The sequence below is a fragment of the Ruditapes philippinarum genome, unplaced genomic scaffold, assembly GCF_026571515.1.
Source record: "Ruditapes philippinarum isolate M1 unplaced genomic scaffold, ASM2657151v2 ctg7814_1_1_1_1, whole genome shotgun sequence".
NCBI lineage: Eukaryota > Metazoa > Mollusca > Bivalvia > Venerida > Veneridae > Ruditapes > Ruditapes philippinarum.
This window is the reverse complement of record NW_026855439.1, coordinates 12,085-22,878: the sequence shown is the minus strand read 5'-3', so window position 1 is coordinate 22,878 and position 10,794 is coordinate 12,085. Positions and strand designations below refer to the sequence as shown.

At 31.5% G+C, this 10,794-nt stretch overlaps 1 protein-coding gene across 1 annotated transcript; it reads left to right on the top strand.

Moving 5' to 3' along the window:
• Window positions 1-1,457: 1,457 nt before the first annotated feature.
• LOC132743349 (sorbitol dehydrogenase-like) lies at window positions 1,458-10,052 on the top strand. The gene is made up of 8 exons (XM_060731868.1): window positions 1,458-1,461; window positions 2,158-2,325; window positions 3,438-3,597; window positions 3,942-4,060; window positions 4,713-4,778; window positions 5,599-5,774; window positions 6,251-6,404; window positions 6,668-10,052. The coding sequence occupies exons 3-8, from the start codon at window positions 3,452-3,454 to the stop codon at window positions 6,787-6,789; spliced, it is 783 nt and encodes a 260-aa protein (XP_060587851.1). The 5' UTR covers window positions 1,458-1,461; window positions 2,158-2,325; window positions 3,438-3,451; the 3' UTR covers window positions 6,790-10,052.
• The last annotated feature ends 742 nt before the right edge of the window (window positions 10,053-10,794 follow it).

Genomic DNA, 10,794 nt, shown 5'->3' with positions numbered 1-10,794 from the left:
GTTATATATAATTATGTCTATTAACGGAATAATTTTAATGAACACGAAATTCGTTCACACCTACATGTGTATTGGTAACGTAATGGTTTAAGCCAATGAAAACACGTCAATATTATTATACTCAGGCAGAGAAAAAGTGTGCAAAGAGTAAATCGATAATCTTTATGTAGCCAGCAAACTTTGAATTGCAAGTATGTTTTCATATCTTTTCGGCAGAATAAACTTTTCGAGGATTCGTATCGTAAAATGACTGCCATTTACAGTATCAAGTGATTATCCCAAGCACCACCGCGACTTAGCGCGGGAATTTTAATTATAGCTAACCTCGGCGCGTATACCTTTTTCATATTTTATTGTAATAAATATTTACAAACTGTGTCTTTCGGGGTTTTTTTTTATCAATATATAAGCAATAATGAGGTTAATATGAATAAATAATCATATCTCAAATCTTTGACTATGATTTACAATGAAATTCTACCTTAAGTGTATTTAAAAGGTTTTTAATTTCCTGTAATTTTATTTTGTGATTATGCTTCAAAGCAGTCAATTGACCGTGAATTTTCTTTTCATATTTTGATTTCCTTGAAATCATTTTTCTCATCTGAAGGCATGCAACTTTAATATGGTGATACATTAATTACATTCCATGAAAATGTTTAAAGATATAAAATATCTCATGACATGTTTGTTCATTTTACATTACACCTTTAATTCAGCAAACATAAAGTCTTCACAAAAAGTAGTATGCAATCGTACCTATATTACATACGAATGTATGCAATATTTTTCTTGTTTATCATTTGACGTAATATTATGTCCCAGTTTTACGTAGTGCATGCTCCAGTATGATAAATTTAAACTGCAGTATATTTGCATTACGATTACCTAGGATTACTTTGCATTATAACTCAGGGTTTCTTTTATGATATCCTATTAGTTTGGCCTTGAACTATGTCTGGAGGAAATTTAAGAGCAGTGTTTTATGGAAAAGAGGATATCCGTTTAGTAAGTTGTAGTTTCAATATGTTTCATGCATTTTTAGTAAAAATGTTTGAGTTATAAACATCTAGTAAACTTCTTTTTGTATACAAGGATGAACTACAAATTTTCACAAATACAAGACAAGGTCAAACTTTGTCGCTTTAACTTAAAGCTATTCCAACAAATTGTGCGCTTTAGGGCTTTTTATTATATAGACGATGGTCGCCCTCCGCACAGACATCTTTGAAAAATAAGATTATAAAATCAGACGAAATATTGAGACATACTTAAAGCATAACATCGTCTAATGTTATTTTAATCAATAAGGTGTAAATATGATATTAATAGGTAATGCATAAATATTCGTATCGATCAAATAAATTAACATGCCAGCTGCGTTGCTTATTCGAATTACTGAACAGACTGCCATTTTTTTCCATTCAGAGTGAAGAACAGATACCAGAGCCGGCCCAGGACGTTTGTATTTCTATATACTTTTTTTTATAAATCATTTAATCAAGGAGATATTGTCATTAAAATACAACTCGTTTCTCTATCTCTTTTGCACTGCAATTAAAGTTATGAATTGAATGTTTCAATGCGTCTGTACAACATATACACCATGCAACAGATGTCAACATAAACCGACTTCTCTATGCAAATATGGCAAATACATGCAGTTGAGAGAATTAAATGACAAAAATATATAACGATAATAACATAATAAAATTAGAAACTACTTAAATGCAAATTCTGTCCATCTGTCCAACAAAACATTTTAGCGAACGTCAATTTGTTCATAGGACTAGTGGAGTTTTGCTACCAAGCGATAACTTTTATTTCATGATAATATTTTAGATAATATAGATATGATAATATATCAAATGAGCTTGATATTCTATCAATAATCGCTCTAAAGTCCGATTAGATAAATCCATATCTTTATATTTTTATATATAGGTATGGATTTTCTAATCGGACTTTAGAGCTTGAAATTCTATCGGACTTTAGAGCTTGAAATTCTATCAACAATCGCTCTAAAGTCCGATTTAAAAATCCATACCTATGCATTTTTATATATAGGTATTGAGTTTTTAAATCGAACTTTAGAGCGAAAGCTTCTGTGGCTATAAAAAGCATTGAATATACATGTAGTTTAAAACAATTTTTCAGAAATACAAATCCGTGTAGAAAATGTTGGAATATGTGGTTCGGATTTAAGTTTCTGGAATCATAACGGAATCCCGGACTGTCTTGAAGGTAAAGATCCCTATGGTATAGGGCATGAGGGCGCGGGCATTGTGTCAAGGCTAGGTGAAGGAGTCACTTCCCTAAAGATTGGTAATGTATTCCTTATCTTTTATGTAGTGTATTACCTTTTTACGTTTTTAATCTATGATAATTGGAAATGTTTATTTGTATATGTATCCACGTTTTTATTTTTTACATTACTGTCATGTTATAACAGTATCTATCATTAAGTTCGTTTTATTTGCGACCATTCATTTTATTTTCAATGTCATTTCTTTCATTATTTGCATAAATGCGCATAACATTCAGTATGTTTACAATATTCTTTGAATCTGCCAAATTTTTCATTTGTCTCCACTATCCATTTGTTCACACCCTTAATTAGCTCATTTATGTCTGTTACTTTGACCGTTTGTTCTGTTGCCTGACTGGTCTGTTTCGAATTATCCACAATATCCTTTTTCATTGACAATTTACTCTGGTGTCGTGTTCATTCGTGTTCATTATTCGTATTGTGTTGCACATATATGTTGCTTTGTATTGTCCACTTTATCCTGCTGTATTGCTAACTTGTTTGTTGTATAATCATTCTTACTGTCCATTTATGTATGTTCGATTTTCCATTATCCGTTTGTTTTGTAGCATCACTCATCTTCGACTTATCCACAGGTTATCCACATTGCGTGTCTATTTTCTGTTTTTATTGCATTGTCCATTTCCTCTGCTGCATTGCTTGTGTGTTCTGGTATATTATCTTTAAAGAATAGGGTTTCACCAAAATATAAATATATTGTAATCATTATGTGTATGTTAATCAATATCTTGTATTTACTTTTTAACATTTAACAAATTTTCTGCCTCGATTTACTTTTCTTCAATTGATGGTCATTTAAGCTCATTGTATAGCTTCACCTTATTTTGGCAAGTGCATGAATTTGAGTAATTTTAAAACATCTGTAAATATATCTGCAGTTCATACTTCTGTTTTATAAACTGCTTTTTTGAACAACTATAAATGAACATATTGTTAGCAAACAAAGAAAATATAAGTCAGAATAATTTGAATTCTGATATAGCAAAACTTATGTACTATGCTTTGCGCCAGTGTGATGTCTCGTATTTATGCCTTGAGCATTTCTCTTCGTTTTTGATACATTCAAACAAAATTATGCTAAACACGTGCAAAAATAAAATTCATATAGGCGACAAGGTTGCCATGGATCCATTGGCAAGCTGTGAAAGGTGCTATGACTGTAAAACGGGACGGTTCAATTTATGTGAGAAAGTAGCGATATGCGGTTTCCCTGGACATTGGGGCTACATGGCAAGATATTTCGTCGAGAATGCTAAACATTGTTTTCGGTTAGCTGTATTTCAATATGTTTAAGAGAATGAAGACATTAACTACACATGTATAAAAAATATAGTGGTTACAGGAAAAAAAACATTATAATTTAATGCATGTATTTAAATACTAAATATATTGTCAATCTTATATTTGATAAATTTTATTCAAATTAGAACATTAAATATTATTTTATTCATATTAGAACATTAAATAGCGAACTCATCTTTTGTTTCTAAAAATGACTTTGATTAAATTAAAAAATACGTTGTAATTTTAGCATTTGATGCTTGTCTTTTGTCAAATTTAGTAAAAGTTAAATCATGTTAATTCAAGTTATACAATAAATGTATTTTTTAAGGTTACCAGATCATATTAGTACAGAAGAAGGTGCTATGCTCGAGCCTCTTGCTGTCGCCCTGCATGGATGCCGCCGTGCTGGTGTATCTGCCGGAAACAACGTTCTCATAACTGGAGCAGGTACGGATTTGTGTCACATAAAAACTAATAACAATATATCGAATCACTAATTATCGATAGGTTTGCGAATAGATCTTCCCTGTTTTGAATTCCATTATCAGTATTAAGACAATGATATAGAGGGGAATGGTCAGAAGTCAGCATACTTGACTATAGCCCCTAGACTTGTGGCAAAGGCATTGCAGTTTGCGTGAATCCAGAGGTGGTGTCAGGGGGTCATGATTTCCTCCCGTGATCTATTCTTTAAATTATCAACTTACGTTTTTTTTCATTGACAATCACGCAAATACTAGTACAAATCACTCAAGAATTTGACTCATAATCCCTCTAGAAAACAAATAAATGTCAACCCCACTGTGAAATATGCATTCTTTTAATGAAACTCTGCGACACCTTGGTAAAAGTTTCTTTATCCGCGCCTGGGCACAGTAACATAACAGGCGCCAAACTTGACATGTGTAACTTGCAAGTTATATTTGAATTGAATGCTCTTATCATAAGACAAATATTATCACCCTTCTCTAGAGGTAATATTTGTATCAGACAATGAATAAATGAATGAATGAATGAATGAATTTATTAATTAATTACAAGTGTATGTATTAATCTACAGATTAATTTGATTAGCCATTGAATTTCATTTCATTTTCAGGTCCTATTGGATTACTGGCCATGAAGGGCGCCAGAGCACTTGGTGCTTTAAAAATTTGTGTAACAGGTTTGTTGTGTGTCTTCTTGTCATAAAACAAAAATGAAAACATTTAGTCGATTGTGTGTTCATAAAATATAATAGAGCTAATATTTTCAGTTAGGAAACAAACTTATTGTTTGATAGGCTGGTTAATAGAATGTTGCACAAGTTGTACACAAATTGGTAGTACTCGTCAAGATCTTTGACTTGTCAAAGTTATGATTAAGAATGAACTCAGAGGTGTATAAATTTGAGATTTTGTACGTATATGTAAACTCTCAAACCCTTATCATGGGGTATCTTGAGGAGTCTTGGAAATAATTGATAGTGTTTGATAATGTATAGTATTTTATTGGTTTCATATACAATGTACATGCATGTATGCCATTGTTTTATCTTGTTCTGTACATTGATTGAATTATACATATATGTTATTGAGACTCTAGTAAATAAACTAATACTTTCTATATATTTAAGTATGTATTATTTCTACATGACAAATGCAGGTGTATGTGATTCAAAGAGTAATAATCCTTTATCAATGAATATTGTTGAACTCTGTATGTGTGCACTATTTCTCTATTTTATTTGACTAATATTTGTATTATTTCTCTGATTCGGTTATATATGTACATGTATGTCATTTATCACTTTATTACAGATGTAAATGAAACTCGTATTAAACTGGCGAAGCAGTTAGGAGCTGATTATGCATAATCCTTTATCAATGAATATTGTTGAACTCTGTATGTGTGCACTATTTCTCTATTTTATTTGACTAATATTTGTATTATTTCTCTGATTCGGTTATATATGTACATGTATGTCATTTATCACTTTATTACAGATGTAAATGAAACTCGTATTAAACTGGCGAAGCAGTTAGGAGCTGATTATGCTCTAGACGTGACATCAAAAGAAGCACTGGAAATTGAAAAAATGGTAGAGGAGTGTTTTGGAGAGAAGCCTCACATGACAATAGAGTGCAGTGGAGCACCGACTGCCATTCAAGCAGCCATTAGGGTAAATAATTTAATGTCAACTAGACTAACTGCACGATTTTAAGTATACCGACGATTATGTGCATCTCGTTCATTGTATTATGACTGATTATTTAATTTTGACTGATTATTTAATTTAGATATGGGAGTTTATGCAATTAACTTATTAACAAAACTAAAGATGATCTAAAGATAAAGGATTGAAAACGAAGGACTTTCATAATAAAGTATACAAAAAATGTTGATGAATCTTAAAATTGACTAAATGACGAGTAGGCATGACTACTACTAGTATTTGCATTTTCCAGCTCAAAAGAATGGTTGTTTGATAAAAAACTAATAATTATTTGGTTAAAAAAAGATTTTAAGACAACGTTGATGTATATGAGAATATGTGACAATATTTCGATTTTACATGCATGTCATTTGTTGCATGATGACCATGCAGCGGTTGAATCAATGTGTTATTCGTATCATCTATGTTTTTTGTTTTTCAAGTCTACAAGAAATGGTGGCCGTGTTTCGCAGATCGCACTAGGGGAAGGAAATGTCACAATACCGATGATTAACGCTTCCTTTAGGGAAGTCGATATCTTAGGGATTAGGTCAAACCCGTATTGTACCCCATTGGCTCTGGACCTTGTTGCTTCCGGTAAATACACTCTACTTGTAATCTTGAATAGGATCGATTTGATCTTTCTTCAAATAATAATGTGCACATTAGATTTTTTGTAATTGCTCATTTAATTGTTCAAAATTTAAGATATGTAGAATAGTGTCTCCTGTCCCAACTTAAACAGTATCGCCCCTTTGAAAACGTTTTATGCTGTTATTTCCAAACTAAGATATATGAATAAACTAATAAAAAATATATATATTACAAAATATCATACGTTGTTGTGATATTAATTTCAGGCCGGATTGACGTTAAGCCCCTTGTTACACATAGGTTTGATTTGGAAAATGTTGCTGAAGCTTTTAAAAAGGCACAGACACGTGATTGTGGGAAGGTCATGGTCAGATGTAACAAGGACTAATTGTTGTCGTGACATTTGACTGTAACAGTATGTTAAACAACAAGAACAACAAACAATTATTAAACATACCTATGCGGACAGTGTCACTTTAAAACGATCATCTGTTCAAATATGAATGATTATATTTTATACAAATCTTAAGTATTTAATGCAGGTAAACTGGTTGATAAGAATATTGATAGATTATAATCTTTGGTAACCACATCTGATGACCTAAGTTACAGTCTGATTTGAAAATGAAAAGATCAATCTTGTGAGATTGTGCTTGTTTACTATAATATTTGCAATTGTGTTGAGATTCAAAAAGAAATTATTTGCTTTTAAATGAAAACAATTGAAACAAGACATGTCTGTATGTTATGTTTATGTGAGATATAAGAAGCTATCAAATATACTAACAAGTATGCATTTCGTATGTAATAATTATATATAGAATACATTTATAATTTTTATATATTCAAATATATCTTTATCGTGGTGTTTTTATCATATACACATATAGTAACTAAATATGAATCTTGTGTGTTGTTTTTTAAGTTATAAAACGATTAACTGTTAAAGTAAACAACTAAAAATGGGCAATATTGATCACTTTTTATGTCCATTTTCCTACAGACGTGTCTTGTACCGACTGTCAAGTTTTCCCAATGGTACCAATGTTTACGGACACAATTTGTTATTGATAGATTAATAATGGCAGATTTGCACAAAAAAATTAGGATCAATTTTATTTATTATAACATTAATTAGACTGTACCAAAGAACAAATTTATGGCTAGATGCCATTGCTACCATTTGGCACCAATGTCTATAATATTGCCATTGACTCAAATAGTATGATTAAATCCGTTCAGAGTAAATTGTCTACTAGTGGCATCAATGATTATTCATGATACCAATTTTATTTTAGTATTGATACCACTAAAAATACTCTGAACATTATCTTAAACAATACACGTCAATATTTCTTATCCGGAACTAGACAAATATGGGATTTTCCAAGCTAACCCTACAGTACAAACAATGTTTTACCGTAATAGCTTCAGGGTGCACCACTGTGTATAAAAGAGAAGTCAACCTGTTGCGCTTACTTTCGACGGTATAACTGTTAATTTATTGGGGGAAAACTCCTTGGTACTATCAGGCTTTCTGATCTTGTTATGCCCCCTTCAAAGAAGTGGGGGTATATTGCTTTGCTTTTGCCTGTTTGTCTGTCGGTCGTTCGTAGACTAAATGGTTTCCGATCAATAACTAAAGAACACTTAGGCCTAAAAACTTCAAACTTAGTATGATGATTGTTCATGACCAGTAGATGACCACTATTGATTTTGGGATCAAGGATCAAGGTCATCTTGACCTTGTACATAAAACCGGTTTCCGATCAATAACTTAACAACCCATGGGCTGTTTGCCTTCAAACTTTGAAGGTGCATTGGTCTTGGCAAATAAATGACCCCTTTCGATTTTGAGGTCGAGGCTTTACAGATCAAGGTCATATTGACCTTGTAGGTTAAAAAGGTTTCCGATAAATAACTTGACAACCCATACGCTGTTAGCCCTCAAACTACATAGGTGCATTGCTCTTGGAAAGTAGATTACCCCTATTGTTTTTGGGTCAATAGGTCAAAGGTCAATGTTACATTGACCTTGTATGTCAAAACGGTTTCCTATCAATTACTTGACAATCCATAAACCCTTTATCTTAAAACTTCACAAATACATTGCATTTGGTCAGAAGATGACATTAATGGATTTTTGGTGCCAAAGTAACAGAGGTCAAGATCACATTGACCTTAAAGGTAAATATTCTTTCTGATAATTATCTCAATAACTCATGGGCCTTTTACCTTCAAATTTCACAGGTGCATTGGTCTTGGCCAGTAGAAAACTCATATTGATTTAAAGGTCAAAGGTCAAAGTCACACTGACCTTGTATATAAAACCAATTTCCGACCAATAACTCAAGAACTCAAGTTGCCTTAGTTGATATTTTTATTAAACTAAAATGCTTTTGGTATACACATTTCAAGGTCTAATGTAATATAACAATTTGGCTGTCGTGAAGAAGGCCTGCATGATTCATAAAATATATGCATATATTATTTGATAAGATTTGTGATAACTTTGTCATATAATTGCTGCACACAACATTTACGGTTACACAATTACCTAGTTACTAGTGTTATGTATGCAACATATAACATGTATATAATTTATATCTGACCAGTTGGTATTTCCAATATTATCATTGTTCTATTTTTAGAACATAAACTACATGTATGTACTAGAACTTTCTTAACTGTTGTAGAATACTCATGCTTTATAATTAGATAGAAATTTCCGGAATGATCTTTATTGTTGAAGTTGCTAGATTATGATTACTGTAGAAAATGGAAGACTATTCTAGAAACTTCTTAGCTTAATATATATAGAAGACATTTTTCTTTCGTATTACCTTTTAAGTCATCAGTGATCTTTGAAGTCATCAGTTACCTTTTAAGTCATCAATATATTTGGAGTATTATTAAGTGATTTATTGGAGCTTGGATTATTTTAAAATAGTTAAAATTATTCTTGTGGATTTTATTGTGGGAATTTATTCTAAAGTGTTCTTGGATTTTACTTGGATTTAACTGTGCTATTCAAAAAGGGATCATTCCAGGATCAGACTAGACATTTGAAATTTACATTTTTATTTGGACTTCAGGTATTTGTAAACATAATTTGTTATTTTATTTTTCTTTAATAATTTTCTGTAATAAATTTGTTATTGTTACAAGTTTGTTGCTGGCTTTTCTTTCTCGTTACGCCTGGCTCGTAACAGAAATTGGGGGCTCGTCCGGGATTGAATATTTCTTTTTGGCTACATTATTGGAAATTATTACCGTTTATTTTACATTTTATTATTACAATATTTACTCATTTGAGTTGATATCATAGTTGTTCTATTAAGTGTGCCTTTCAATTCTGAATTTTTTTTTAAACACACCATATTTAAGTTTAAAACCAGCAGCAAGCAGTCATGTCTTTTGATTTAGAAAAGTTTGTAGCTGAACCTTCCCAGGAGGTATTAGATTTGGCTAAGAAAACTGATTTGCTTGATCTTGCAAAAAAGTATAATTTATCAGAAATTAAATCTTCAATGCGTAAACAAGAAATTAAAAATCTTCTGATTCATTATTTTGTGGATGAAGATATTTTTGGAGAAGATGCACTTTCTCACATTGTTGAAAAACACTCTGAAATTTCTGAAATAAAGATAAAAGAGCTTGAACTTCAATTTAAATTTGAACTAGAGAAAATGCAGTTAGAAAAAGAAAGGGAAGAAAGACAGTTAGAAAAAGAAAGGGAAGAAAGACAGATGGAAAAAGAAAGGGAAGAAAAAGAAAGGGAAGAAAGGCAGTTGGAAAAAGAAAGGGAAAGGGAATTTCAGTTAAGAATGAGAGAATTAGAAATCAAAGAGAGAGCAAATCAGTTTGAACATAGAATAAATTCAAAATTTGATGTCACTAAAAATATTAGACTTGTTCCACCTTTCCAAGAAAAAGAAGTTGATAAGTATTTTCTTCATTTTGAAAAGGTTGCTGAAAATTTAAAATGGCCAAGAGAGCACTGGACATTACTTTTACAGAGCGGCTTAACTGGTAAAGCTCGTGAAATCTATACACAGCTTACTGTTGAACAAAGCTCTAATTATGATAATGTAAAAGAATTAATTCTGAAAGGTTATGAGTTAGTACCAGAGGCCTACAGGCAAAAGTTCAGAAATTCTAAGAAAGAAATTGGTCAAACCCATGTCGAATTTGCAAGAGAAAAAGAACAACTATTTGATCGGCGGTGTCTATCTAAGAAAATAAATAAAAATCATGAGAAGCTCAGACAGCTCTTGTTAGTTGAAGAGTTTAAACGTTGTATTCACTCTGATGTTAAATCTTTCTTAGATGAAAAACAGGTAGAAACTTTAGAAGAAGCTGCCCGTCTAGCTGATGATTATTCTTTAACCCA

Bases quoted from the DNA above. Each gene is read 5' to 3' on its own strand.
- LOC132743349 (XM_060731868.1), top strand. From the start codon at position 3,452: ATGGATCCATTGGCAAGCTGTGAAAGGTGCTATGACTGTAAAACGGGA. The intron at 4,061-4,712 runs GTACGGATTTGT...TTTCATTTTCAG, and splicing joins CGTTCTCATAACTGGAGCAG to GTCCTATTGGATTACTGGCC. The intron at 5,775-6,250 runs GTAAATAATTTA...TTGTTTTTCAAG, and splicing joins CCATTCAAGCAGCCATTAGG to TCTACAAGAAATGGTGGCCG.